General features: G+C 53.7%; 12 protein-coding genes across 12 annotated transcripts; 4 read left to right on the top strand and 8 right to left on the bottom strand.

Moving 5' to 3' along the window:
- Positions 1-97: 97 nt before the first annotated feature.
- Z517_10513 (uncharacterized protein) lies at positions 98-1,387 on the bottom strand (the record flags this gene model as incomplete). Its single annotated transcript, XM_013424124.1, has 2 exons — positions 98-1,120; positions 1,181-1,387. 2 exons carry the CDS (start codon positions 1,385-1,387, stop codon positions 98-100), a joined length of 1,230 nt encoding a protein of 409 aa, XP_013279578.1.
- A 1,530-nt stretch (positions 1,388-2,917) lies between these two features.
- Z517_10512 (uncharacterized protein) lies at positions 2,918-5,630 on the bottom strand (the record flags this gene model as incomplete). The annotated part of the gene is made up of 5 exons (XM_013424123.1): positions 2,918-3,929; positions 3,983-4,480; positions 4,526-4,636; positions 4,731-5,479; positions 5,559-5,630. The coding sequence occupies 5 exons, from the start codon at positions 5,628-5,630 to the stop codon at positions 2,918-2,920; spliced, it is 2,442 nt and encodes an 813-aa protein (XP_013279577.1).
- Positions 5,631-6,490: 860 nt separating this feature from the next.
- Z517_10511 (uncharacterized protein) lies at positions 6,491-7,622 on the top strand (the record flags this gene model as incomplete). The annotated part of the gene is made up of 3 exons (XM_013424122.1): positions 6,491-6,706; positions 6,779-7,445; positions 7,522-7,622. 3 exons carry the CDS (start codon positions 6,491-6,493, stop codon positions 7,620-7,622), a joined length of 984 nt encoding a protein of 327 aa, XP_013279576.1.
- A 314-nt stretch (positions 7,623-7,936) lies between these two features.
- Positions 7,937-9,225, bottom strand: Z517_10510 (uncharacterized protein; the record flags this gene model as incomplete). The annotated part of the gene is made up of 2 exons (XM_013424121.1): positions 7,937-9,115; positions 9,178-9,225. 2 exons carry the CDS (start codon positions 9,223-9,225, stop codon positions 7,937-7,939), a joined length of 1,227 nt encoding a protein of 408 aa, XP_013279575.1.
- Positions 9,226-11,326: 2,101 nt separating this feature from the next.
- Positions 11,327-12,160, bottom strand: Z517_10509 (uncharacterized protein; the record flags this gene model as incomplete). The annotated part of the gene is made up of 2 exons (XM_013424120.1): positions 11,327-11,596; positions 11,660-12,160. 2 exons carry the CDS (start codon positions 12,158-12,160, stop codon positions 11,327-11,329), a joined length of 771 nt encoding a protein of 256 aa, XP_013279574.1.
- Positions 12,161-12,911: 751 nt separating this feature from the next.
- Positions 12,912-14,471, top strand: Z517_10508 (precorrin 3B synthase CobZ; the record flags this gene model as incomplete). The annotated part of the gene is made up of 1 exon (XM_013424119.1): positions 12,912-14,471. One exon carries the CDS (start codon positions 12,912-12,914, stop codon positions 14,469-14,471), a length of 1,560 nt encoding a protein of 519 aa, XP_013279573.1.
- A 357-nt stretch (positions 14,472-14,828) lies between these two features.
- On the bottom strand, positions 14,829-16,760 carry Z517_10507 (uncharacterized protein; the record flags this gene model as incomplete). Its single annotated transcript, XM_013424118.1, has 3 exons — positions 14,829-15,469; positions 15,666-16,602; positions 16,722-16,760. The coding sequence occupies 3 exons, from the start codon at positions 16,758-16,760 to the stop codon at positions 14,829-14,831; spliced, it is 1,617 nt and encodes a 538-aa protein (XP_013279572.1).
- Positions 16,761-17,583: 823 nt separating this feature from the next.
- On the bottom strand, positions 17,584-18,812 carry Z517_10506 (uncharacterized protein; the record flags this gene model as incomplete). The annotated part of the gene is made up of 4 exons (XM_013424117.1): positions 17,584-17,766; positions 17,817-17,950; positions 18,003-18,368; positions 18,422-18,812. The coding sequence occupies 4 exons, from the start codon at positions 18,810-18,812 to the stop codon at positions 17,584-17,586; spliced, it is 1,074 nt and encodes a 357-aa protein (XP_013279571.1).
- Positions 18,813-19,787: 975 nt separating this feature from the next.
- Z517_10505 (uncharacterized protein) lies at positions 19,788-20,384 on the top strand (the record flags this gene model as incomplete). The annotated part of the gene is made up of 2 exons (XM_013424116.1): positions 19,788-20,225; positions 20,334-20,384. 2 exons carry the CDS (start codon positions 19,788-19,790, stop codon positions 20,382-20,384), a joined length of 489 nt encoding a protein of 162 aa, XP_013279570.1.
- Positions 20,385-20,728: 344 nt separating this feature from the next.
- On the bottom strand, positions 20,729-22,228 carry Z517_10504 (uncharacterized protein; the record flags this gene model as incomplete). Its single annotated transcript, XM_013424115.1, has 3 exons — positions 20,729-21,324; positions 21,460-21,732; positions 21,883-22,228. The coding sequence occupies 3 exons, from the start codon at positions 22,226-22,228 to the stop codon at positions 20,729-20,731; spliced, it is 1,215 nt and encodes a 404-aa protein (XP_013279569.1).
- Positions 22,229-23,070: 842 nt separating this feature from the next.
- Positions 23,071-23,776, bottom strand: Z517_10503 (uncharacterized protein; the record flags this gene model as incomplete). The annotated part of the gene is made up of 3 exons (XM_013424114.1): positions 23,071-23,319; positions 23,436-23,536; positions 23,590-23,776. The coding sequence occupies 3 exons, from the start codon at positions 23,774-23,776 to the stop codon at positions 23,071-23,073; spliced, it is 537 nt and encodes a 178-aa protein (XP_013279568.1).
- A 2,427-nt stretch (positions 23,777-26,203) lies between these two features.
- Positions 26,204-27,460, top strand: Z517_10502 (uncharacterized protein; the record flags this gene model as incomplete). The annotated part of the gene is made up of 3 exons (XM_013424113.1): positions 26,204-26,500; positions 26,608-27,171; positions 27,236-27,460. 3 exons carry the CDS (start codon positions 26,204-26,206, stop codon positions 27,458-27,460), a joined length of 1,086 nt encoding a protein of 361 aa, XP_013279567.1.
- Between the last annotated feature and the right edge of the window lie 347 nt (positions 27,461-27,807).

Genomic DNA, 27,807 nt, shown 5'->3' with positions numbered 1-27,807 from the left:
CCTGCTAGTCTAGTCATATCAAGTACTCCGCCTCCCGCCACTCGTCAAATCATGATCGCTAGGTCTATTTCGTACAAAAGTGGGTTGCCGGCTTATTCTAGCACACATATGGAGGAGGAGCATAGATTGATTGCTCCTCAACGAGTCCTAGAAGTGGATCAAAAGTGCGATGGCTGATCAAGGATTGTGGTTGAGCAGTGCGCAGAGCCACTGGAAGGTTGAAATTCGCTGTGTGCGGGCCTTTCAGAGAGTCATTTCCGATCACTTCAAACCTCATGGAGACATCCAGTGTGTAACTGATTTTCAACAGATCGGTAGAGATTGAAGGGGTCGAGATCGATTCCGGGAGCAGAAGCTCCAGCTCCATTGACGTGGTGTATTTTGATGTTTCGGTACTTGATTTGTAGAGAGGTGGTAATGTCATGGCAAACTTCTGAGTCGATGCTCGATCGCTGTGAATCGTTGATTCCACGGCCGAAGAACCGGTGGTGAATGTCCTCTTGGTAAACCAGCGAGCCGTAACCGAACAACTAAGTGAGTCTTTCTCTAGTAATGCTTGTGCTTGTCGACGGGCGTGTGAGGGTAGGGCGACATTGACTGAGACTGGTACTGTGAGTCGCCGACAACCAGTGGAAGCTGTGGAGAAGTCGCTGACCGCACAGCCGACCAACTTTGGCATGTGCACAGCGACCTCGGGCTGCGACTGGGATCCGAGCAATCTATTCAGTCGTAGCTGGGGCTTTGCAATCTGCTCAACGTGATCTGAGTGGCCCTCTGAGATCACCTCCACGTCCAGAGGTGTCAGACCCGAAGACACATCGACAGGGCAACTGATCCTCCGCACCACCTGATTCGTCTGCGACCGCAAGAACTCTGCTTCGAGCGTGTAGACCACTTGACAAGAACCTTCCAACAGTTCCCTGTTGGTCAGAGCAGTCACTTTCGTGAGATATGTGGTGCCAGACAGTGTCATCGACGGTACGAAGTCGGCGGAGAGACCGCGTTTGGAGGATGGAATCGGGCAGACGAAGTCGAGATACTGTTCTTCGCTTCGTTCTCTAGATGCGGAATAGGCCGGTTTGAAGTCCAGGTTGGATTTGACAACGGACGTTGAAGGGATCTTGATAGGTCAAAGTCAGCCTGTGTATTCTTTCTTCCCGGGATGGATGCCGGAACCAACCTTTTCAACGGCTGCCTGTGAACCAATTTTGGTGTAGATGGCACCTTGCAATCGGATACGAACAGTATCAAATGAGCCATCCTGGTTGAAGATGTTGATACGGCCATGGAGCCTCAGTCGAGACGGAGCATTGGCTTTATCGTCAACCATCATCCCTGGCCCCTCTGCGGCAGACACCCCCAAAACTCTTATCGTCGGCGTCGACATTTTTGTCAAGAAATCAATGGATTTATTGTTAAAATGCTGAAAAATGTATAGGAAGAAGGCTGGCACTGTTTATGTATCTGTGACGGATCGGGCACGCACAAGGGGGGTTTCACAGAAACAGGGTCCAAAGGGTTTGTTTCAGATGGAAAGGGGGTTTTGGAAAAGGCGTCTGTTGATGCCCAAAGCCCCAAACTTACCGTGCTTGATTGCCTCACTTTATATTGACTCGCCCGAACTGACTGGCGCCCCAAGGCAACATGGCCGATCCCTGGTGAAAATGACGCCTCATGTCCCCATTGTTCTTTTGCTACGTGAGAAGAATAATAATAACTGGAATTCTTTCGGGGACAATGTCAAATCGACGGGGCGGGCACGCTAGGGGTTTCTGACTGGGTGGGCGGCTGATGTTTCTGGCGTGGAGTTCAAGGGTTTGTTGCCGTTCGGCGAGAAACGAGGAATGAGGCTATTCGGCGGGAAATTACCTTGTAGAGTAAGCGATGGCGAGACGCCGAAGCTGGGTGTTTAGAGCGGCAAGCGGGCTTGGACACAGAGGCATTCTGGATTTAAACTGCCAAAAGCGGTAAGATCCTGCGCACTCGCTCCCTACGTCCGAATTAAGCAGACGGCAATCACATCAAATCATGCATGAGCATTCAGATTTGGATCCCGACTTGCTGTTTTTTCACAGCGCTGAGAGCCCGCGCATCTATTGAATCTGATTCGTCCTTGGTCCTTTCTTTCTTCATTGTGCTAATCTTCCATGTCAACACCGGCACAGGTAGGAAGTGCTCAATGATGAGGGTCACGTGACTAAGATCTCTTGGCACATAGCCGATGCATCTCCCGCGTTCCCTCAACGCAAACATTGAAGGCCGAGATCAGTAAGTCAGCAGAGGCGCAAAACCCGCTGCAACGGAAGAATCGCGGTCGACCACGCACGCCCGAAGAGCAGCGACAGCGACAGCGACGGGGATACAGGTACAAAATCCAACGAAGAACATGTCTCCAAGTATCGGGAGGTGGGATGCGGCTTTCTCGGCGCTGATTTGGCCCAATGACGCCGAACAGAACTTGCAATTAGCAGCACAAGTCAGCACACCAGCACTGTCAGTACTAGTTATGGACTAGGCTAATAGAAATATGAAATACAAGTATGAAATAAAACCTCCATAGCAGATGAGAGATGTCCGACCGCCGAGGTCCCCGGGTCTGTTGAGTCTAGATGTCCCTTTTTTTGTAATACTTGTACATGCGTGAGAAATGAGGAAAGTTTCAGTATGGCTTCTAGAGATCCCAGAAATCATACCCTCGTAGCCAATTCCAAGTAATGATAACGACGCTTCAGACGCGGAAGAGTAGATTCAACCATTAATGCGCTTAAACTTTTTCAAACCCTCCAGATAATCGGCCATCAACGCCGTCACACGTGGTGCACAGGGTCATTTTGTGTCGCAAATACATTTTCCCGGAACCGCCTGACAGAAGCCTCATTAAGGAGCACGCGTGTCTCCCTGTTATTGTCATCCGCCATTATGCAATTTCCCTTACAGTGTCGTCCTGCCATCCCCATTGCTCTTTCAACTCTTTAATCCGGTGAGCCGTCGGACAACCAGTCTCCTTGGCAATATTGTCCAGTAATTCCAAGACAACAGTCCGGTCCTCTTTCTCCTCAAAGCATGATCCGGCCAGGTAGAGCGAGTGCACCATTTGCCTGCTGACTGCCGGCGGAGGCTTCCCCAGCGCAATCCCGCAGATCTGTCGGCTATGATGCTCCGATTCTTCGGCTACCTGGCGAAACATTCGGAGCCTGTTTGCCGGGTGTCTCGCGTCTTGGTCGTCGACGGGTTGGTTCAACAGGAGAAGGATTTGTGCAAAGTGATATAGTTGAAGAGCAGCAGCACACATGGGCACACTGAAAAAGAGTCTGGCGAAGCGTGGTCTGCCATCGGGCAAGAGGTCCGAAGGTTGCTGGGCACCTGCAGCCGCAATCGCATATGGTTGAAAGGTGAATGGCAGGTTGTCGTACCAGTCTTCGAGTTGTCGCCGCAGTTGCTTCCACCGCGCAATCCGTGGCTGCGTACCCCCTGGTGTACCCGGTTCAGAAGCAGCTTTAGAATTCGTTCCAGGACTGTCAAACACTCGGGGAGTGCCACTCAAACTCGGTGCAGCGTCTTCTTGCGGTGCAATAAAATTCATGGTCCTCAACACTATCCAGATCAAAGTGCAAGACACCAAGTCTTCTCGATCGCCAGGCTGATATGTCACGACCGCGTTGATCGGAGTCGATGGATCATTGTAGTTGAGCGTTCCGTCGTCCATTACGGGCAAGCCCGCTGCTTTCCACATGGTCAAGTTGTCCGGATCCAGCCGCGTCTTGGAGTGGTTCACGTACGCGGCGAGATAATCTGCTCGAGCGAAGTTCCAGAAAGCCGCCCGGCCGGCTTTCATCGATATAAAGGGACTCGCGCGTGGGCGAGGGACAGAAAGAGCGGCATGCGGGAGTATTTTGCTTTCCAGGAGCGCTTTAAAGCCATCAAGGTGCCTGGGGACGTTAGAACAGGGGTTCTTTTCAAACCAGTTCTCAAAAGGACTTACTGTGACCAGTCGTCGGTAAAATTGTCGAGCGATTCATAAAGCGAGAAGACAGATATTGCAGCCACCAAAGCCTCCATGTCTGCTCCATCCGATGATTGTGTTCTGCTGATGCGTCGTCGTTTGTTGGGAGAAACGCCGAGTGCAGTGTTATTGCTCGGCTCTGATAGAGTCCGTGGGTCGTTGTACCTCGAGGCATGTCCCGTGAGCCCTTCCTTGTTCGTGTCGCTCAGCCAACGCTGCAGAAAAATCCGCAGGTATGAAATTCCCCGATCATAGTAGTTGGCGGCCTTGTAGAACCAGTCCGTGTGCTGCAAAGCGCCGTCTTCCCCGATGAATGGTAATAAATGCTGCAAATCTTCCAATGGCGAGTGATTTGCCATCATCTGCCCGATCTGGTTGGCTGCAACTGCAGCCATTGCAGACCTGAGCATTACGTTCTGGACCGCTTTTAGAGGCACTATTCTGCTAAAATAGGTGTCGAGGTCGAAGAGATCCATCCTGCTAGTTGTTAGAGCTGGATTAGAGACCGCCACTCTGACTTACGATGGTGAAACTGATTGCACAAAGTGTCGCGTCAGACAAGCCAACTCGGTTGTCCTTTCATGCAGGTATTTTTGACTGTACTCTGGGCGGCTGCTGCGAGTTCCTTCCGAGCTATAGTCATGTAATTGTCAGCTCCAACAAAGGCAAAGAGACGCAAGAGATAGCCGGAATGAACTCTGCGTTACCGGACTTGAGAATAACATACCCATCATAAACTGATGACCGGCCACTAATCGAAGCAAAATCACTCGTCAAGAAATCATCGTCCGATTCAGGGACGTTGTTATCAGTCAAGATCACTGGTAGACCGGGAATAAAACCACAGGCATTGTTCCCCTTCGCGTAGTATGTTTCTATGTCAAGGTCGAAATAGTCCTCGCTCACTGAAGAGTCCAAATCTGAGGGTGCATACTGCGGCTTGCCATGGAGTAATTTGGCGGTGGGATGTTCCTGGTGAGAGTACTGCCCATAGTCAGGAAATTGAGGGGGTGTCGCTGTATATTGAAAAGTTGACGAAGTAGACGACGGAGGAGGGGCGCTGATGGCAGGCTGGGGAGGAGTATTGGGGAAAATATTGAAATCGGGACTCTGCTGATTGAGGAGTCCAAAGGCTGGAAACTGTATATTGGGAATCGAGGCTCGATCCGACACTCCTTGTATGCTTGGCAGGTTGGGGGCGGAAGAGATGGGGGGTGATTTTACTTGAGAGATGCTTGGGATATTGTGTATCGGTGGAAGATTGATTCGACGATCAGGCACTGCCGCCGCCGTCGCCGCCGGGGCTCTGGGGGAATTCGAGACCACAACCCGCGAGAAATCTAGAGATTGAAAGTTTCCATCATATTTCCTTCGGACCTTAATGCCCTCGTCCAGGAATTTTCGTTCCAGATCGTAGCCAGTGCATGGTCTTCCTAATTTCTCACAGCGCAAGCAGGCAGGAAGTCTCTTGTCACACTATATCTCTTGTGAGCAAGCCAAGCGGCGGAAAGCGGAACGAATGGAGAAACGCGGATTCAACCAAGGAGCTGCGTACCTTGACCCGACGCTGTCTGCACGAGTTGCAGGCACGGTCGGCATACTCGACACCTGGCGTGGCGGTATCCATGCAGAGAAACGGCCCTTCTTGGAGCGCACTTCGCTGTCAGATTGCCTGAGATTGATTTTTTTGGTCGGGATGAAGTTGGAATTAGGTGGCGTCGGCGGGCGTGGGTTGGGACGATCCACCTCGATAGCGACGCCAGACCACAACCCTACGACATCCAGAGACAGGTCGCGCGAGACCCCTCGAATTGAGGTTGGTAGGGTCGATAAAATTGAGGATCAAGGCTCAGCCGGAGGAGTTTGGGGTGTTGTAGAAGAGAAAGAGAGGGCGAGATGGATTGCTCGGCGGGAGAAGACCGGGGAGGCTGAGAAGGGAAATATTCAGCGACGATGGCCAAGCCCTGACTAATGGCGTCTGGGTAATGTCTGATTGGCTGTTGACGTGCGAGTTCTCGCTGTCTATTACTTTTACCAGACTAGCTTATCTCTCACCAGGCTAAGCGCCGGAACCCCCAGTCAACCTCACGTGACCGTCATCCTAAAGTTTCTGCCGTTGACGCTGGTACCGCTGTCAGTTGGCAGCTCATCAGCGCGTAGTGCGGCTCCTTCTCAGGCTGATAATAAGCGTCGCTCCGTCTTCCGTTGCCGGTAGCTATTGTGTCTTGGGTAAAGAGGGGCACCAAAGTGATAAAAGTGGCCTGACTCGCCCTCGAACTCGCCCTCACCTCCCTCTTCTGGTTTTTTCCTCCTTCTGTTCCTTCCTCTGCGGCGTCGCCCATGTATCCCCAATCAGGCTAAATCACGGGCCCGTATCGTCCCCTCTAACCTTGGGCGCTTCGCAATGTCGCCAATGTCGTCTCTCACGGTGCAAAGGGTCGGTAATCAAGCTCCCTTCGCCGCCTCACTGGCGAGATCCGTCTAACCATGCCCTTGAATACCCCGTTGACGATCCAGCAGCTGTTCATCTATCCTGTCAAGTCGCTTCCGCCTGTTCAAGTGTCTTCTGTGGAGCTCACCAACGAGGGGCTGCGCTTTGACCGGTGTTTCGTCCTGGTGACTCCTCCAAAGGACGGCTCGAAGCTGGCAAAGTTCCTCACGATCAAGAAGCATTTCAAACTTGCACTCTTCAAGCCTACAATAGTACGTGTTGCGTTCCAGTCGCCTGCTGTGCAGGACGCACATGAGCTGACTGCAACCCCCTGCTCTTCGCAGGATGACAGCTGGACCAAACTGACAATCCATCACACCCGCGCCACTCCACCATCTTCAATCACCGTTCCGCTGACACCATCGCCTCTATCTCTACTGGCGAACAAGACGTTTGAAGTCAGCATCTTTGGCACAACCGCGATAGGCATTGATCTAGGGGACGAGCCGGCGGCCTTCTTCTCCAAACACCTCGATCAGGACGTCCGTCTGCTTTCCATAGGAGGTACTGGGCGTCGCGAAATTCCTGGGGCAGCATATATCCCCAGCCAACGGAGTGCGCTGTCTCTAGCTCTCCAGGAGGGCTTACAACCACAGCGCATCCGATTTGCCGATGCTGCCCCGTTACTCATTACCTCTACAGCTTCGGAGCAAGACGCGCGCTCCCGCCTCCCTCCCGAGTATCAATACGAGGATGTGATACTCCGTTTCCGACCTAATATCCATATCGATGTCAAGGATCAACTGCCACCCTATGACGAGGACAACTGGTCTTCGCTCTTGGTTCGATCGCAGTCGGACGAGGCCCAGGAAGTCACCATCAAGTGCATCTTCAGGACAGTCCGCTGCCTCAGCCTGAACGCAGACCCTGAAACCGGGGAAATGATTCACCGGGACCGGCAGCTCTATGGTCTATTGGCCAGCGACAGGAGGGTCAACGACAAGTTTCCTCGTAAGTACATGTGCGCATTTCTGTTCTTAATCATAATCCATCTCTATAGGGTGGTTATTCTGACTCTCAGGCACAGATAAGCCCGTCTTCGGTCAATATGCCTTTGCAGGTCCCTCGGGTGCCATTCTGCGGACTGGAGACATAGTCTATGTGACTGAAAGGAACCAGCGAAGCTAGAACTTGGCCCATGACTGCTGTTCAGGGTATGCAAGTTCAAAGCCAAACAAATGGCCAAAGCCAGCCGAGCCCCAGAGACCGAAAGCCAGAGACGGAGTTATAGGAGCCCTGGCACAGAGGCACAGAGGCCGCTGCGAACAAGACAGGCACCCCTCAGTCGTATGTTCCTTTCCGGCAGTTATCCACGGCCATCGGTAAATGTCCAAACCACGTACTCCGTCGAGCGAGCCACTACACGGCTTCCATGGCAACCAAGAACGCTTCCGACATTTGGATAATAATGCTTGGGATTTATCTTCCGACCCCTGCATATTTCAACCAAACGGCGTCTCTGGTCTCCAACTACCCTGTCCCTGGCGCCACCTCTGCTCCTTCTCCTTGTCAAATCTCCAACAGCCGTTTGTTCCTCGCAAACGATCCGCCTCGACGTCGTCGAGTTGACTGAAGAGGTCTTCCACCACGTCATCATCATCAGATGCACCATCACAACGGTTGAAAAACATGGTCTCCCATCTCTTGCCCTGTTTCTGCTCGAGCTTCCTCAGGTGGCGTTGGGCATTCTCCAGCTTCGACTTCTCCGTCACGACAGCATGATGATCCGTCCGTCTAATGGCTTCAAACGTTGGACCCCATGCGCGTCTCGATTCCCAAGGTGACTGCTCCTCCAGCGGCTTCATTACCATGGGGGCAGGTTGATTTTGCGGGTCTGCAAGGTCAAAGACGTCGATCTCCTTTCCTTCCGAGTTGTAGATCGAGAATTTGGAACTCCAGCTGCCCGATACGGTGAAGATGGGTTTCTTCTGAGAGTCAACAGTCCGGTATATGGAAGCTTCGAAACAGTTGCGCTGCCCACCCCACATCTTCTTTCCCACGAACCGCATCTCGGCCGTGTACCCACTGGAACTGATGATGCGATAGGTGTCGTTGAGTTCAGGCCAGGGAACGCCAGTGAGCACGCTTCGAGCACAGACATCAGGCAAGGGTAGAAGATAAGTCTCGTTATACTTGTCAACCTTTAAGAGAGCGTGACCAGATTGACGAATCATGACTGAAGTGCCAGATAGCGTGGTGTGCTGGGTTGAATACGCTTCGGCGTGGACGCCGTGGTCATCGGCTGAAATATAGGCGGCTGTCGTGGGTGGATGATGGGATACCTGTTCGCTGACGACTCTGACTGTCGATGGCGAGGCTTTCTCTTGGGTCAAGTCATGGTCGCTGAACTCGCAAAAGAACAGCTCGCCAAGAAAGGGGTTGAGAGGCTTCTTTAGTCCTTCCTTGACGGTGCGGCCGACATAGTACTGCCTTTGGAGAGAAGCGAGGTACAGTTTCAAGACCAAGAGCATGCGTCTCTCTGCCAAAGCTTCATGGGCGGGAGCGGTGAATAATGTCGGTCGTTCTGCCCAGTATGCAGGGAACTCTGTGAGAGAAGATGGTGCTAGGATGAAGGGCGGAGCGGTAATGTGTGAGATGTCACCACTGACCGTGGCAAGGAACTGTTTTTTGACATGGTGTGAGCAAGGCAGCTCCAGAAGAAGGGAGGTGGATTATCACTTACAGATATGAAATCCTTTAGGGCACTGAGGTGACCCAGCCTGGCGACCATTGTTGTTTGTTAGAGTGGTCAATGGTATGTGGTGCTTTGGGAGGGTGTATAAAATGCTTAGGACGAGGATGTCGATGAGGATGAGGGCTGAGGGGTAGAATAATAAGAAGAAAACTGTATGGGGTATCACAAATAGGAAAGCAATGGAAAAGGAAGCAGACCCTTGTACCGAGTATGCAAGGAATAATAATGGTTGGGTGAAGTTATTTGGTTGGAAGGAGAAGAGGACCAAGAGGAACAAGAGGACGGGGGAGCATGAAGCTTACATACTTTGAACCGTTGGTATCATCGTCTGCATCGGCCTCAGGACTGCCATCGCTGCCTGAATCGGTTCCATTATTACTATGACTATAGCCTACACGTTTCACGGATCTCTTGATCTTGTGCATGGTTTTTCCCCCCTTGACCTCTAATCAAGCTCGGTCGGTATCAGGGGGGAGCAGCAAAAGCGCTCTCTCTCGTCTCGAGGCGGCCGTTACGTGGCCCCGCTGCTTTGCCGCTGTAGTAGTTGACTTGCACCAACGCGAGGCGTGTTCCAAAGCGGGTGTAGTTTACGCGCGATAATACGTGTGGCGACGCTGGGGAGGAATTTTGCGTTGCAGGACGGTCAGAGGAAAAGTGGAGATGGGGATGGGATGGAAATGGGAAAGGGAAAGGGAGAGGCGGAAGGGGAAGTGGAAAGTGGAATAATGAGGAATGAGAATGACCAGTTTGAAGCATTTGGACTCTCCTGTGCTCGTGTTTCAAAAATAGGACGTTTGGGAATCGAGAGGGTTGAACCAATGATGTCAGAGTCTCGACGTGATTCTCTGACAATCGGCGAACCAGGAGATGCTGGAAACTGCATATGCGAGAGAAAAGGAACGAAAAAGAGATGGTGATGAAACACCTTCTGTTTGCGCCACCCCTTGACCCATCTCGAGTTCCCTCTCTACCACTCCTGTTTCCACCTTGATGACGTTGTCCATTGGATGAAGATTGGGTACAAGGATGATGGGCGAGGATGATGATAAGATACTCGCTCGGTACGTCTATCCTCTCTGAACATGTGAAAGAGAGAAACACCAACCCCCAACAGACACCCTCATCATCAGCAGCTCCTTGGCAGCTTAGATCCCAACTTCGGCGAACGAACCCCAGCCACACGCGCAGGCGAATAGCAAACCTGCAGGCAGGTCATACATGCAGCCTCCTCTACCATCCCATCCTTTGCCGAGCTCAGATCATCCCAACGGCCTTAGCAAAATCATCCGAGCTGACTTGCCACGAGTGACACTGAACGCGGGGGGGATCTTTGTGATTACGCAACTTGCCCAACAAAGCCACCCGAAGAGGCTGGGAAATATTCACGCGGAAGGACTGGAATCCGAGAAGTCTGAGAAGAACATCGCCCAAAGTGTTAAAGCTTACGAAGGGGTTTTGTATGAGGGACGAAGGAGGCTGTGCCCCATCGATAACGACGACGATGCCAAACCCACCGATAAATTCCCGTCTTGCTGCTACTCGTTCCCCACAAACAGCCGAAGTATTTTTAGATTCGAGTAGTCGGATCTGGCCATTGGGTCTGAAAAGAGATGGTCAGTCAGAAATCGAGCCAGGTCGCCCTGCCGGGACAAGGCCGTGGGCGAAGTCCTGACAACTGACACCCTCCTACTGTCTAAAGAGGTTGTCAATGCTTCCCTCAAACTTGATATTGGGGCACGAAGGATTTTCTGGTCATTTCTTTGCCTTTGATGGTCAGCTCTCGTCCAGTCGATTCGTCTCGTTTCGGGGACGCGTGGTCGGTTTTGCTTTTCTCTTGCCTCCCACCAGTTCTACGTGACTAGATGCTCTCCACAAATGCAGGGAGTTGAACTACAACGAGTCTGCTGATTTCAAGCCGACCTGTGATCGGTACAAGCAACAAATGCTTCAGATTCGGCAGGTAGGTCTCCCTAATGTGCCTTTGGTCTAAACTAGACAACCCACGCCTCCACCATCAAGTGGATTTCGAACTGCATAGCTGGCTTTGTCGATCTCAAAAGAGAACTTGGACGAATGCAGCTATACCACTCTTTCCTCGACAGGAAGGAAGCATCCTAAAGACACTCCTCAACAGTGGTCACAGAGCCAGTCGCCCTCCATCCACCGGCAGATTGACACCTGTGACGAATGCCGCCTCGTCACTGGCAAGGTAAACTGCCGCCATGGCGATGTCGTTTGGTTCCGACATGCGGCGTAACGGGACCGTCTGGGCAAATCTCTCCCTTTCTTCAGGAGTATCTGGGACACCACTAAATAGTTCCAACAAGCCTGTGGCACCCCGCAGCGGACAGATCGAGTTCACGCGGATTCCATCTGGGCCATACTCGGCAGCCAGCCCTTGGGTGATCTAAATACATCCAAAATCAGCAAAGGCTAAGCAATAAGCTTGGGGGGGAGTATTCCAAGTTACCGTGTTGACGAATCCCTTGGTACCTCCATAAAAGACCTGCCCTGGTCGAGTCCGCATGCCTGAAATGGACGAAGTGCTCAAGAAGACGCCGCTTTTCCTCTCGACAAAGTACGGCATCAGGACTGACACACACAAATAAATGCTCTTGATATTGACGGCTACGACCCTGTCGAAGTCTGCCTCGGAGACGCCCATACTTGGTTGCTTCTTGTAGGTGGTGCCGGCATTGTTGACCACGATGTCCAGCTTCCCAAATTTGTCCTTGGCCAGAGTGAGGCCTTTTTCCCAATCCTCACGCTTGGTGACGTTGAGTTCGACGAAGATGGCTTCCCCTGTGTAACTTTTGGCGGTAATCTCAGAGGCCACCTTCTCTCCGTTGGCGACGGCAATGTCTGCAATCAGCACTTTGGCCCCTTCTGCTGCATATGCGTGTGCAATGGCCTCGCCGAACCCGCTGCCGGCTCCAGTGACGAGAGCCACTTTGCCGTCTAGACGTCCCATGGCCGAGTTCTTGGAAGAGTGTTCGTTTCTTGGGGCTGCAAGAAGATTGATTTCACTACCTCGTACTTACCTTGGTGTTTGTTGAGCGCTGATATTTTGGGGTGCTGACAAGGCTGTGAGCCTGGATAGAGCGGGAGAGGATGAGGGGGGCAAGGGGACAGCAAGCCGCTCTGTGCGGAGATGCCCCCGATGATTGCCGAGGGCACACAGGGGGGGCACCAGTCAAATGCCCGGCGTGGGTGCCGTCGCCTATAAGATGTCTGTCCAGTTGGGCACTTTGGGTTAGTTACAGGCATCGGCGGCCCCTGTCATGCCCAGGGCCAGGTGCGGGTGTCGAGCCCAGGGCGTCCTTCTCCAACTCAGGACCCCCGTAAAAATTGGGGGGCACGGGGTTAAGGGGCGAGAGGGGGTAAACTCGGTAGAGACACTGCTACGCAACTGGCCATCACCCCCCATATTACGCCGATAGCGGCCTCTGCAGGGGCCACGCATCTCCTGACATCTGCAATAGTCATCGAATTGCCGATCCAAATCCAAAAGCCGAAAGACTGATTTTTCCTTATTGCAGGTCAGAACAAGGGTTGTACCATGGTGTTGTGACCTGGAAACGAAACACCGAGGAGAAAACCAGAACACACCAGTCTGGAGAATAAACTCCATCATCAACGTTGCGTCTCTTGTTTGCTGGTTGACTTTCCAATGTGAGTTAGCCCTTCTTGCTCTTCGTCTTCAGTGCCGTCGAAATTAGAAAATGGCTCCCCTTCCGACCCGCTGCGATGTCCTCGTCGCAGGGAGCGGTAATGCTGGCTTTTCGGCTGCCGTGGCGGCCAAGCAGGCTGGGGCAAAGCATGTTCTTCTCATCGACAAGTGCCCCGAGGAATGGGCAGGCGGGAATTCATATTTCACGGCGGGTGCGTATCGGACTGTTCACCATGGCACGGAGGACCTGCTGCCCTTGGTGAATAACGTGGACGAGGAGACGGCCAAGAGGATCGATCTGGAGCCGTACACGGTGGACAGCTTCGCCAACGACATGAAAAGGATATGCAGTGGCCGGTCGGATCCACAGCTCGCCCAGATCCTCATCGGGGACTCCAATGCCACGGTCAAATGGCTGAAGAGCAATGGCATCCGGTTCCAGCTGTCGTTCAACAGGCAAGCGTACGAAGTCGACGGACGCCTGAAGTTCTGGGGCGGGTTATCCCTCAAAACGCAGGACGGCGGCAAGGGCTTGATTGAGGATCACAAGGCCGCGGCTCGCAAGCATGGTGTCGAGGTCCTCTACTCGACCGCGCTGAAACGGCTGATAACCGACCCCAAGACGGGTGCTGTCACCTCAGTGGCCGTGCAGACCAACGGCGAGGATGCCCTGATTCAAACAGGCGCCGTCATTCTGGCCGCTGGAGGTTTCGAGAGCAATCCGCGTCTGCGGTCTCAATATCTGGGTCCTGGCTGGGATCTGGCCAAGGTCAGAGGCACCCCTCACAACATGGGAGATTGCCTCGAGACGGCCATCCGCGACGTCTCGGCGGGCCAGGCTGGAAACTGGTCTGGGTGTCACTCGGTGGCTTGGGATGCCAATGCTCCTAGCGACACGGGCGACCGTGAAGCGTCCAACGAGTTCACAAAGTCCGGCTACCCGCTGGGTCTGATGTTCAATGTCCTGGGTGAGCGGTTCGTCGACGAGGGCGTCGACCTGCGTAACTACACGTACGCTAAATTCGGCCGGGCCATCCTCGCCCAGCCGAGCCACATCGCCTTCCAGATCTGGGACTCGCGGACCACCCCGTGGCTGCGATCCGAGGAGTATCGGCCGGAGAGGGTCGAGCGCATCACCGCGGACACGATTGAGGAGCTGGCCGACAAGCTAGCGCCACTGGGTCTGGAGAACCGCGAGGTCTTTGTGCGGAACCTGCACGAGTACAACGAGGCCGTCTACGCTTTCCAACAAGAACACCCGGACAAGAAGTGGGATCCGGCCGTGCGCGACGGCATGTCGACCCAGTCTAGCGCGAAGCGGCTCCCGCTGGGCAAAACCAACTGGGCCCTCCCCGTCGACAAGGCGCCGTTCTTGGCCGTGGCCGTGACGTGCGGCATCACCTTTACGTTTGGCGGCTTGAAGGTCATCCCCGACACGGCGCAGGTGGTCAGTTCCACCACAGGCAAGGGTGTCCCCGGGCTGTACGCCGTCGGCGAGATGATGGGCGGCTTGTTCTACGAGAATTACCCTGGCGGCAGCGGCTTGACGTCTGGGGCGGTCTTTGGGCGGAGAGCCGGCACGGCGGCAGCGAAGGCCGTGGGTGGGAGCTGAGGAGATGCTTGCGAGGGAAGAAAGAGATGCCATGGATCGAACAAATCATGAGCGAAATCAGGTGCTGAGAGTGACGATTGGCTTGACCAGAGAAAAGGAGGCACAGGGAGAGGGAGAGGGCCAGTATCAGATAATGCCCATGGTATTTTGTTTTCTAGAAAACAGATGTATACGCAGAGAGGATTGAGCACTCTGAGCAAATCCAACCTGAACCCAAAAGCCATCAGACCATTGATCGATACGTGGTCGTTCTACTTTCTAGCCATACTCGGCCAACCATCTGACCATCTATCCCCATATGTGTGTGTCTCTCACTCCCTCAATCAAGCAATCAGTAACCTGGTAAAACTGCTACAGTCAGAGACCAACAGTAATGCTCTTGACCTCCGTGTACTCGTCGAGGGCATCGCGGCCGCCCTCCCTCCCGACACCGCTGTCCTTGATACCCCCGAACGGCTGCTCGCACGCACTGATCAGCCCGACGCGCACGCCGACCATGCCGGACTCGAGGGCCTCCGCGACGCGCCACAGCCGCGAAATGTCCTCGGTGTAGAAATACGAGGCGAGCCCCGCGCTCGTGTCGTTGGCCAGCGCGACGGCCTCGTCTTCCGTGTCGAAGGGGACGAGGAACGCGAGCGGGCCGAACGTCTCTTGCGCCATGAAGAGCATGTCCTTGGTCGCGTGCGTGACGATGGTGGGTGGGTAGAAGTTTGGTCCGTACACCTCTTTCGCTCGTTCTTCGTCGTCGCCCCTCGCAAAAACCTTGGCCCCCTTGCTCACCGCGTCCCGGATCTGCGCGTCGATCTTCTCAAACGCCTTGGGCGCGTACAGCGGGCCGAAGTTGACCTGCTTGTCCCAGACGGAGCCGTAGCGGAAGGTTTTGCGGAGCTTGTCGGCCAGCACGGTGGCGAATTGGTCGATGATGGACCGGTGCACGAGGATCCGGTTCGCGCACACGCACGTCTGGCCTGACGAGCGGAATTTGGATGTGATGAGACCTGTATATCCCCCCTCCTCCCAAGAAAGGGAGGGTGGGTCTTGGGTTAGATACAAGATGAAATAGATGTCAAATACTCAGTACACGAGAGAGAGAGAGAGAGAGAGAGAGAGAGAGAGAGAGAGAGAGAATAGTTGCACCTAGGGCAGGGAGTAACAAGAAAGGGGTAACAGTGCCATGCACGTGTCTTGACTCACCCTCGGCAGCCTTGTCCAGCTTCGCATCCTCAAAGATGATAAAGGGCGCATTCCCTCCCAACTCCAGACTGGTCTTCTTAAACGTCTTTGCACACTCGGCGTGCAGGTGGCGCCCGACGGCCGTGGACCCCGTGAAGCTCAGGTGGCGCACGATGGGGTTCTGGGTGAACTCCTCGCCGACCTGGGCCGACTTTGCCGCGCTGGAGGTGACGACGTTGAAGACGCCCGGGGGACCGCCGGCCCTCTCGAAGAGCTTGGCCACGGCGATGGCGCACAGGGGCGTCTCGGGGGCGGGCTTGCAGACGACGGTGTTGCCCGCGGCGATGGCGGCGCCGACCTTCCTCGTCACCATGGCGATGGGCGAGTTCCAGGGCGTGATGGCCGCGACGACCCCCTGGGGCTGGCGGATGGTCATGATGCGGTTCTCACCCCTCGCGGCCGGCACCGTCTCGCCGTACTGCCGCTCGATGGCGCCCTCGAACCAGTCGAGGAAGTCGGTCCCGTACTTGACCGTGACGTGCGACTCGGTGTACGGCTTGCCCAGCTCGAGCGTGCAGATGGCCGCCAGGTCGTCCTTGGCCAGCCGGATCTGGTCCGCCCACCGCCGCATCAGCCACCGTCGCTCCCGCGCCGTCGTCTTCTTGTACGTCTTGAACGCCGCCTGCGCGGCTTCGAGGGCCTGGCGCGTCTCCTCGCGACCCGCGTCCGCCACGTCGCAGATCTTTTCGTTGTCGGTCGGGTCTGTCGAGAGTGAGCCAATCTCTCCTTCCCTCGTAGTCATCCTCCTCTCAATGTCCCAGGTGGATGATCGGACGGCCTGTATCTCGCAGGAGGGAATGGTATCCTTACCGAGAACAGCAAACTTGTCACCGTTGACTGCATCGACCCATTTTCCCCCTATAAAGGACCTCGTGTCCAACAGTGTCGGATCTTGGAACTATATCCCTTCCCCGCGGGGAGCATGTTCGCCCCCCATCAATGTTAAGATCTTGTCCTTACAAAACAAAACGGGGAGGGGAGAGGGGCCAAGCGGCGAGACAAAGCGAAGCGACATACCGTGTAAGGGATCTTCTTACAGAGTATTTTATCGGCCATGATGGTGGTGGTGGTGGTGACGATGCTGATGGAGGAGGACAAGGGCGGATAGTCTTGTTAGCTCAGACGAAATGATGTTCACTGAATGCACTGCGCGACTAGATGACAAAGTACTCTATCAATGGTGTCTAGTTGTCAATGTCGAGACTACACAGAACGAAAGCACCAAACCCCATCTGCGTATGAATGATATTGACATGCACCATCCCCAGAGCGGGGAAGCATTGATTGATTTCTCGATGGATCCTGATCAGCCATGGGGAGAGAGACATGCTCCATGCCCGCACAATCGCCGCGAGGAGAAAATGCCCATGGGCTGTAATAATCCCTCATACCTTGGGTAAGGGATGGAAATGGAAAGCAATGATTGAACCTCCGCATGCACGCCATGCTAAGGTTGGGTTTCATTTTCTCTAAACTGACTATTTTGCCTCAGTTACTCCAACTCGCTGCGGAGAGAGACACCCAAGTGCCGTCCGATTTCGGCTCGATACATACATGATGGATGGAGCACCAAGGGCAGGGGTCCTGAGCAAGCCAAACAAGCTTGGCTGAATCTCAATGTGCATGCCAACGTGCGATGTGCTCCCCGAAAATCCAGCCTTGTCCGACAAATATCTTTCACTAGCTCTTCACTCCCATCTTCCATTCTGTTGTACTGTCTTGGACCAACCACACATCTGTTCTGTTCTTCCAATGATCTGAATGAGCTTTGCTAGGCCATGATGCCAGCACATCCTGCTGACAAGCTTCACACGCGTACCTTGAACATGTGGTGTTGGTTGTTGATATTTGTTGTTCAAGCCGGGCGCTACGTCAATCATCAATCATTGGTAAGGTCGATAACAACCTGTTTATGGATCGGGACAAGGGCCAGCTTTCCGTTCTCTTCCTGGTCATTGTCATCCTCAAGTTTGGTCTCGTCCCAGGTGCGCTTTGCCGGAACGACATTTGTGCCAACATTCCCATTTCCACAATTGCCACATTCACCCGAAGCGAACCTCACCTGCCATCATTAGCAGTCATGTATGACCTGCATGATATCAACCGACATACCTGCGACTCGGAGATTTGCTTCTGGGAATTCTCTTTCTTCACCTTCGGCTTCTCTTCCGTGCGTTCGAGCTTAACAGCAAGGTTCGGAGGGGGCGACGGGGTCCTGGCGATACATCCGAGGGTCTGCAGAACGCCTGAGGAGCAAGTCAGTGCACGGATCTGAGGGCGTATCACTTTGCTACTCACGTCTGTTTCGGTAGTGAAAGACGAACTCGTACGGGGAACCGCGCCAGTCGTCGAGGGGATAATAATTCCAGAGACCCGGTCGTGGAGGTGGAGCGGTTGTCTTGACGACGTATCTAAGACGGCAGTGAGCGACTTGTTTAGTTTGCTTTTTGCAATCAGGGGTGAGGTACTTGACGTTGTTGCTGACATCTCTTCCCTTTAAGGCTGTCTCCGAGACCTCGTCCAAAGGCTTCTTCAACTTGGCCGTGTATGTGAAAGGCTGGTGTCGCAAGACCTTGGTGGCTCTGAAAACTTTGACATGAAGGCTTCCCAGAGATGAGACGTCGCCCGACTCTATTTCATCATCCGACAAGAACCAATCATCTTCTTATCTACTGTTAGTGGTGTCGTCGAACTTTAGGAGGGAAGTCTTGACTTACTGACAGCCAGATCTCCAAACTGCAGGTCGTAGGTAGACCAAGTTCCAGTTTTCTCGTCCAGCATCAGGCGGCTCTCAATCTGACACTCTCTCGACATCCGCAGGACATTTGCATGAACAGGACAGTTTGGCGGGAGTTTGATTGTCTTGGTCGTGGCTCGCGACTCCTGGTCGATGTAAAGGGCCGCGCGAAGGTGCGTGGCAGAGTGGAATTTGAACCCAGCAAGCAACTTGACATGAACCGCAAACTTTTGACCTGCTTTGACTTCCACATAGCGCGTCGTTGCGAACTTGGTGGCGTTCTTGGAGTCGGCGGCTTCGGGGTCAGCATATTCTGCCAACGGCGCGCCGTCGACGTGCACACTGACGTCGATGAAATCTTCACAAGGCATATTGAGGTAGCGCGGACACTGCACTGGAGGGCAATAGGCGGAGCGGAAGCGGATGGAAAATGTGACAAGTGAGATGAAAAGGGCTCAGGCTCAGTTCGGGGTGGGTGAAGCAGATGATGAAAAACGCAGACAGCAACAAGACAACCACCTCACACGGTCGCGCCAAGTCGCAGTTGAACGTGGAGACACCGTGGACCATTAGAGAGACATTAGCTCGGCCAACCTGTTGTAATTGTCTGTTGAACCCTGCTCTAGTTGCTGTGACCTTTTCTTTGATCCTCAGTATGGTTCCAGTACGCTGTTCATTGTCTGGACGAAAGAAGATGGTACATTACGACCACCACGCCACCAGACCAGAGGCAGCATTACCTGACCCCGAGATACCCCTGAGTCCATCGTCCTCTTGCCCTCCTCCTGAACAAGGTCTTATTGTTGTTGCGATGGCCCTGATGCTTTATGTTCAGGCACTGAAATACCAGCATGTAACCTGTGCCGAACGTCCTCTGTACCCATCGACTCTCTGCGTTTCAAGCGAACAAAGCATCTGGAGCGGATGTGGAGCGGATCCAATCCTTGTGCACAACTGTCGTCTGGAAAAGAAACATATCAAGTATACCACAAGTGTCAGCGTGTCACGACACCCCAAATAGGCCGCGGTGATCACGACCATGTCTGCATGTGCTCGAATGCTTCTCCAATTCCTAGACCATCTGTGATTGGGACAAGTCAGAGAACCTCGGATACATAAAACCCCCTTGACCCAACCTGGCTTGAAAAGAGGACCGTGATATGCCGACCTCTAGCCTCTGCCAGTGTATAACTTGACAAGATCATTTCCAGCAGAGATTGACGAAGCTTAGCAAGTTTGCTATTAGTGCGTGCCCACCTCATATCCCCTTCCCAGGATCTGCAACCCTCACTCCCACATACATACCACCCACCGCCCAGCGTCTCGAACTGGTGACGACACAAAAAATGACAAACGTCTTTGACAAGCACAAGGACAAACTGTCCGGGGTGTGGACGCTGCTCTCAGCTGACATGTACGACTCGGAAGGGCCCGACAGGAAACTCCTAGGCAGACCATTTGGCGACAACCCGCTGGGCAGAGTGGTCATCTCGGCATCGGGCTTCCTGCTCGCGACGCTGGTCCAACCGCCGGGTCTGGAGCCCCTGGAGTCGGCCGAGCCCACGGACGCCGAGTTGGTGCGCATCGGCCGCAGCCTGTCCTCGTACGGTGGCTTCATGACACTGTCGGAGCAAGATGACGGCTCGCTGCTGTGGCACACCCAGGTCGAGGTGGCCAGCAACCCGAACTGGATCGGCAAGCCGCAGACGAGGGTGGCTCGGTTCTCTAGTGACGGCGGAGCTGAGTACATGACCCTCAACCCTGTCAAGTGGTACACTCTGAAGGTATGTTCTATCCTGCCGCCCTACCTCTCTTCCATCCTCAGAAAAAGGGGGCGAGAACATTTATTTTCACAAGGAAAAATTTCTCGTGCTGATATTGAGCGTGTGCAGGATGGACAACAGGCTCGAGGAGAATTCAAGTGGCGCAAGATCGGGTCTTGAAGAAGACATTTCTTTTCCGATCTTGGAGGGAAGGGAGAACGGAACAGATATTTCCTTTTTCTTAGTTTCACGCAGGTACAAATGAACCTCAACTTGGTCTCGCGCGTTGTGGGGGAAAAGACAGCAGAAGCGAGCACTTCCTCAAGAATCTAAAGATGTTTCACAAAAAATGCCCGTGGTGATGACGGCGTCTATCTACTACCTACCTCTTGTCCTCAAAGGCGTGAGACTTTTCCTTTCTTCTGTTTGTTTTATTTCTTTTTATCTCCATTCCGCCTCCATCCTCTCGCTCCAGCATATTGGATCCCTGTTGATCCTACTACTGATTCCTCCCCGATATATCTCTATGAATCTACCTTTCTATCCCACGGCTTACCATCCCGCCAGAACCCCTGGACGATCGGCTTCCTGCCCGGCCTACCGTGGCGCGGCATCTCATTGAGCCAGTCCCAGCGACACCGTTCCTTCCACCCTTTGGCCTTCCACCCGTTGAGGTCCGCCTCGGGCTCTTTGTTGAATGTGGGGAGATACCTGAGTAGCGCGGCGTCGTGGGCCAGGCACACCATGACGGCGGGAGACTGCTCGAAGTGGAGGAGCTTGTCGACCGAGGCCTGGGCGGTCGGCGGGTCGACGTATGCGGACATGGGGTGTGTCGAGACTTTGTAGAACGGCGTTTGGGTCGGGTCACCATGGTCACCTTGTGAGATGGCCGGGTGGTGCTCGGTGAAGAGGCTGCACGGGCACGGCGTGGGGAAGTAGCTGGGGTCGTTGTCGAGGACGTCGCCCGGCACGGGGTCGGGGATGGGATGCGTCGGATTCGGTCGGAGGTCCCCGACAAAGTGGCAGATGTCGCCGCCCAGCAATAGGAATGTACTGTCGTCGTCGCCCGCCGTCGTGCGGGCCAGTCCGCACATGTGTCCTAGACAGTGGCCGGGGGTGTCTGTTTGCCGCAGCGTCGGACATGGATCGTCAGCTGTAATTGACGCAGCACCGCACAGTAAAAAAACCTGACCGATATCCACATATCTACTACATATACGTGCTCGTCGAAAAGCTGGGGGGTTTTAAAACGCACCGAGCAAATAAAACGAGCCGTCGCCAAAGAAATCAAACGCTCTGTAGTTTCCGATCTGGAGGGTCGAGCCACTCGCGCTCGCAAAGTCGATCTCCCTGAGCTCGCGGCCGGCAAAGTCGGACGCCAGCACCGGCGAGCCCGGGTGGTCCGGGTATCCGGGCAACAGGAGGGGCGAGGACTTGAAGCCCGGGCCGACGACCACCTCGGTGGAGGGCGGGAAGAGGGACATGTCGCCGATGTGGTCCCAGTGGAAGTGGGACCAGATGACCGAAGCTGTGTTTGGCCCATACAAAAAGGGATGGTTAGAAGTTGGGAGTCAAAATATCCGGAGGAGAATGGGGAAGAAGATGAGGAGGTATGAATGACGCGATAAAACCACCCCTTCCCTTATCTCACCCGCCAGTCACTGTATTGACAACTCACAGATAGAATCAAGCCCGACGCCCCTGTCGACCAGAATCTCCGGCACGCCCTTGTCGACGCGCAGACTGGGAATAACCGACCCGATACGCGCCTGCAACACGGCCGCGTAGTTCCAGTAGTCGGTGCGCACGCCGAGGTCGAACATGATCCTGTCTGGCCCGGAACCGGGAGAGGACGAAGGGTGCTCGATCAGAAACGCCGCGCACGTCAAATTCAGCAGTTCGTGGCCCGGCTGCGCGGGCTTGACGAACGACTCGGCCCGCACGGTCATGACGGCGGTGGTGTCGACGAGGCGGACGCGCACGGCCGTGTTGGAGGGGGGGAAGGTTATGCTCGGGGTGGCCATTTCTCAATGAGTCCTCTAACTAGAGCGTAGCAGAGCAAGGGGAAGGAATGAGATTTATGTGGTAGAGGTAGAGCTGGTAGATTTTATGGCCTTGTGGTGGTGATGGTAATGATGGATACCAAAGACCAGGTATAGATGTATATGTTGTTGTTGTTGTCACATAAAACACTTTATCTCTTCTTTAGCGGTACGGTCGCTTGCCGGATGGCGGAGGATTGTTGTTGTTGGAGAACAGGACAATTCGTGGTTATGATTGATGCATCCCGTCAACTCGTGTAAATGACCTATGTACGAGGTTACTTGGATGGATTTCTCCCACACCCCGCATTCCCACATTCCAGATTAGGCTCAGACTCAGACTCAAGCCGTGGGAGGATCACTGTCCCCCTCATGAGAAAGGCGGGTTCTGATATCTGATGTCTGATATGATATGATAAATACGACAAAACACCAAGGTAAATTTACACTTTATGGAGGAGATTATCGAGACACACGAGTAGGGAAGATGAACAGGGGGTGGAAGAAGGCGCTGGAGATGGCCCGGAAAAAGGGGCTTCAGCCTTACGGACTCTAGGGTGGGTGTGTGGGTCAGAATCAAGACAGGGATGGAGAGACTCTACCGAGGACTTGGTACAAGAAATCAAGAAATCTCAAGACCGTCTTCCAAAGAATGACCATTTATAAGCAGACAGCCAGCCGGGTGGGAGTATCGAGTATCGAAAATACAGAGGATTATTCACATGGGGGAAAGCTTCAGACAGATCAGATCATTGAGCAACCAAACATATGATAGCACATCACAATACGCCTTTGCCTTCGCCTTCGCATTGCCTCGCCCTCGCTTAGGCAGGATACGCCATGTCTTGGGGCTTCATGTACCCGGTGCCATTGACCTTGTCGGCCAGCTCTTTCTCTCGCAGCTCGGCCTCCTTGTCCTGCTGGATGAGCGAACAGCAGGCGCAGCAGCACGAGGTGAACAGGTCGCCAATGCAGTCGCCCTGCAGGTTGTATTTCTTGCGGATGTCCGCGCGCTGGAACATCATGGGGATAAAGTGCAGGCCGAAGCAGGAGAAGCCGGTGAACATGAGGCACTGTTTGACAATCAGTAAAAGATTTTCTCAGATGCTTCATCGCTAGCCCGAGAGCGGAAAGTGTCACGTTGTAGCAAAGTCCTAAGAAGAGCGACGAGGGAAACAGTAAAACTCACAGAAGCGTTGACAAAGTTGTATCCCTCCATGTTGCCATGCTTGCGGCTGCGGTGATGGGTTTTGCCAAAGGTGACACACGGCACGCAACAAGTGATGAAGCCTGCAGAAATAATGTCAGTCTTTGTATCTTCGGGGTGTCAAGCCTCAACATACACGTGTCAATGGGGGCAAAGCAGCCGAAGAAGGATGAGTGCCAGGGACGGGCATCTGGTGCAGCTGGTGCAGTGATCGTCGTCGAGTCGGCCAGGGCCTCGTTGAAGCGGTTCATCCAGTCTTGCACATCCTTCTGGTCGACCACGCCGCCCTGGGCTCCAGCAGGTGCTGCTCCATTTGAGGCCATTTTATAAACGAGTGTGTGGGTTGTTTCCGGAAGGAATGACTTGGGTCAGTAACAAGCAAAAGAATAGACGAAGACAGAATGCTGGAGGAAGAAAACACGGCTCCGTGATCATGCCCTGCAGTATATGACCCTTTAAGCATCGGGACTTCACCACCCTTGAGCCCTTTCTCCATGCTTGCTAGGGCCGTCGTTGATGAGTCTAAACCATTTTGACTCGATCGTAAGGCCCTCCTTAATCACAAGTCAAGCCGGAAACGTTCTGGTCGCTCGGTGAGGCTGGAAACGTGTGTCGCGACGGGCTCCTTCGTTGGCTACAAGCCGGCGCCGCGAGGGGTACAAGCCGTCTGCAAATCTCTTCATATCCGTTGCCCAGCCTTGTGACATGCACGACCCGAAGACTATTTAGGCGAGAAGAAGAGCGTGGAAGCAAGGATGCCGAGAGGTCGTGGGGCGAAGATGGCTTTTTGACCCCATGCATCGGTCCAAGTGGTCCCTGAGCTTGTCCACATTGACTCATCTTGTTCAACGCGCTCTTGAAATTGGAGGCGTTGAAACACGAGAAAAAAGGTTTTGTCACGGCCAAGGTTGACTACTGGAAAGCCGGAGAGAGAGCGAGGTCGAAACAACGGTGGCGCGGGACCGCTCCGGAAAGTTTTAGGGGACTCTGAATCTGCCATTCAACAAGCTTTGCAGTCGGTGGTAGTTTGTTCAATCCGAATACGAGTTCCGGAGGATGATGATGTTCAAGCCACTCTGACCGAGTTGAGTCCAGGACATTGACCGAACAAACCCCTGCATGGAACCCAGGACAACTCCCCCCAAACCACCCGAACGGATCTCGTCGCCTGTTGTCTCCTTCGCAGCATTCTTGCAGTTGACCCCCTTTTTCAGGGGCTGCAAGGTTCCGACCTCGTATCTTGGTACCTGACTACCCACTGGCCGTGTCGTTCTAAGCCCTGCAGATCTCCCGTTAGTGTCTCGCTAAACCTGGAGAAGCGAAAGGTTTGGGAGGGTCCTCGCCTATTCTCCGCAAGGCAATTTGCAGCATGTGGTCAATCACGGCCTTGGGTCTTGGACCTTTGGAACTTTGGGACAGTCCACTTCGACTGATTTCAGCCGCAATGAGGTCCAGGTCGAGTGTTTTGGAGAAGATGCACAGAGTTACCCTCTACCTAGAATGGGGGACGCTTTGATAGTGCTCGTGTGTGTGTCTCGCTGCTCTTTTCGAGACCTCACTCGGTCTTCTCTGCTCAACTTTTGCTGTCTACAAAGCTCTGCAGATTCGTTTCAAGCGCTGTGCGGCGGGTCGGTCACAGAGGGGCAACGCCCTCAACGCGTCTCCTCTCTAATGCCCAGAAAGCTGGATGAAAACGGATCCATGCAAAACCTTTTACTTTTCAACCGTCTTGGAGTCGGAGTATTTTGGACCTGGCATAAGGTTCGCCCGTTTGGTCCTGTGGGACATTTGTAAAAGTCAACTCAATGACTGTTCCACACAGAACTGGTCCGGGTGCTTGGATAAGAGGTGCCATCGGAATCTTGATAGGTACAGAATTCCCTGGTCATCCACAACCATGGATCTGTAATCTGTTGGCGTGCAAATGCATTATCCCACATTCTTGGGAGAAGAATCATGTCACACTGCACACCGACATTCTTGGTGAGAGTGTCTCTCTGTGAAGGCTAGAGATGTCGGGCATTACAGGTTCCGTTTACCTAGCGGGTATATAGATGGTCGCAGGAAGGACTGCCCACAACAACGGAGTAGGTGGTAGAAATTCCTTGGGCTAGGCTGGCTTTATCGTTCCGATGCCTACCACGCACTCGAATCCAACTGGTTCGAGATGAAGTCGGAGGAACAAACGAGAGGAACAATCGCTCTTGAAGATAGATCACGGAGAAGTCTATAACGCATCGGCCCAAGACATAGTCCTGAATGTTTTCGGTCCGTAGCCATGACAGCTGGGAACATCTTGGATCCAGTTCTCCCTTGAGAGGCACATGCAAGACGACTTACTCATATCTTTGGTTTGGTTTGGTCTGGTCGTTGATATACCCTGTTCTAGTCGCGTGTAGTCTGTCGGAATGACGAGAGGCCAATCGAGCGACAGTTGAATAGAATCAGATCGAGGTATACGAGGTGCACAGAATGCACGAGCTCGCTGGAGCGTCATAGAACATAGCACAATAGCGGCGGGATATATAGCCCACCAAACAATCTTGAGTGCGGAGAAACAGTGTTAAAGCGGCGTGGGGCTGCATCGGGGACAGATTTCCCAGTAGTTGTGCGGCGCACCGCAACAACAACATCCATGATTTATTCAGGACAGCCTGTCACTCCATTCACCAAACTGTTGAGACGACACCGAGACTCGCAACAGCACTAGGCACACATCACAAGACACTTCACGACCGTCCTCGGCCAGAATGCAGCGCCAGCCTTTCTCTCCGCCTCAAAAATCCCCCGAGTTATTCCATCCTCGTCCTCAGCACATCTCACAAGTCCCTATGATGCGCTCCCCTCCACCTCCAGCCTCGCAGAACTCGTCACAGCCCCCAGTTAATAGCTATGGGAATCCATATCAGTCGCCGCCGGCCGGGGGAGGTGGTGGAGGGGGAGGCTTTGGCCCCAACTTCGGCTTCATGACCGACCCAACAGCCCAGATGGGATTTCAAGTAGGGCAGCATGCCATGAAGGCTGGACAAGAATATATGGAGCAGAATGTATGTGTACGATCCGATTTCAGGCCACACACCGTGGACGAGAGTCTGGCGCTCGTGGAGTATCCAGGTGGAAAATGACAAATGCTGACACGTCTCTTTCCTGCCAGTTGAACCGCTACATTTCCGTCTCTGCGCTGAAACACTATTTCAATGTCTCCAACTCGTACGTGGTGCGGAAGCTACTGCTTGTTCTGTTTCCCTGGCGGCATAAGCCGTGGACGCGACAGCAAGCTCGAATGACCACCTCCTCGACCGCTGCCGACGGCACAATGACCCAACAGTCCTATTCATTCAACTACCTGCCGCCTCGCGACGACCTCAATTCGCCAGACATGTACATCCCAATCATGGCCTTGATCACATATATCCTCCTGTCGACTGTGCTCGCCGGTGTGAGGGGTTCATTCCACCCTGAACTGCTGGGCAGCATAACCAGCACGGCCATTTTCGTCATCATCTTCGAGATCATCGTCCTGAAGATCGCCATGTACATGCTGAGCATCAGCAACGACTCGCAACTCCTGGATTTGGTGGCTTATTCAGGATACAAATTTGTGGGGGTGATTGTGACACTGTTTCTCAGCGAGCTTCTGACTGGTGGGAGCGGCACAAACAACTGGGTGGGCTGGACATTGTTTCTGTACACTTGGTACGCGAATGCCTTCTTTCTGGTAAGTGATAATATGTAACCACATCCCCACCAAACCAGAAATCTGATCTCTCTATCTCATATAGCTACGGTCACTAAAATACGTCCTCTTACCGGATGCCTCCTCTGGAGATCCGACGGCCATGCGAGGTGGAAGCTCATACACCGTGGCCCGCGCACAGAAGAACCGTCGCACATACTTCTTGGCGCTGTATGCGTTTGTGATCCAGATGCTGTTCATGTGGATTCTCAGCCGTGAAGAGGCCGCTGTCAAGACGGTGGCCAGCAGACTGGCCGGTCCGAGAGCATAGAGAGGACAATGTGCAATGACGACCAAACCTCGAAAAAAATCACGCAGTTTTGGTGCACTCCGAAATGACTAGACAGAAGAGCTTGTCTAAGCCGCGTCGCTGAATCCGAGAGACTGGTCCCCCTAACTGATAAACTACGATCCACGATATACTATAGAGCCGGGTCGACTTCCTCCCTCTGTCTCATCAACCCGAGTCCAGACTGGCGGCAGCAGTATCACTACCACGGCCAAGGCTGTGAAGGCGTGTGGCCGGTGTGACCCGATGACCCTAGTGGAATCACGGCCCTCTTCCCCCTTTCTCAGGCTCTTTGATACTCCTTTATCTCCTTGGCTGAGTGGGTTAAT

The sequence above is a fragment of the Fonsecaea pedrosoi genome (genome assembly GCF_000835455.1).
Source record: "Fonsecaea pedrosoi CBS 271.37 unplaced genomic scaffold supercont1.7, whole genome shotgun sequence".
In the NCBI taxonomy this organism is placed as follows: domain Eukaryota; kingdom Fungi; phylum Ascomycota; class Eurotiomycetes; order Chaetothyriales; family Herpotrichiellaceae; genus Fonsecaea; species Fonsecaea pedrosoi.
Note: the sequence above shows the minus strand (reverse complement) of the source record. Positions and strands in the feature narration are given on the sequence as shown.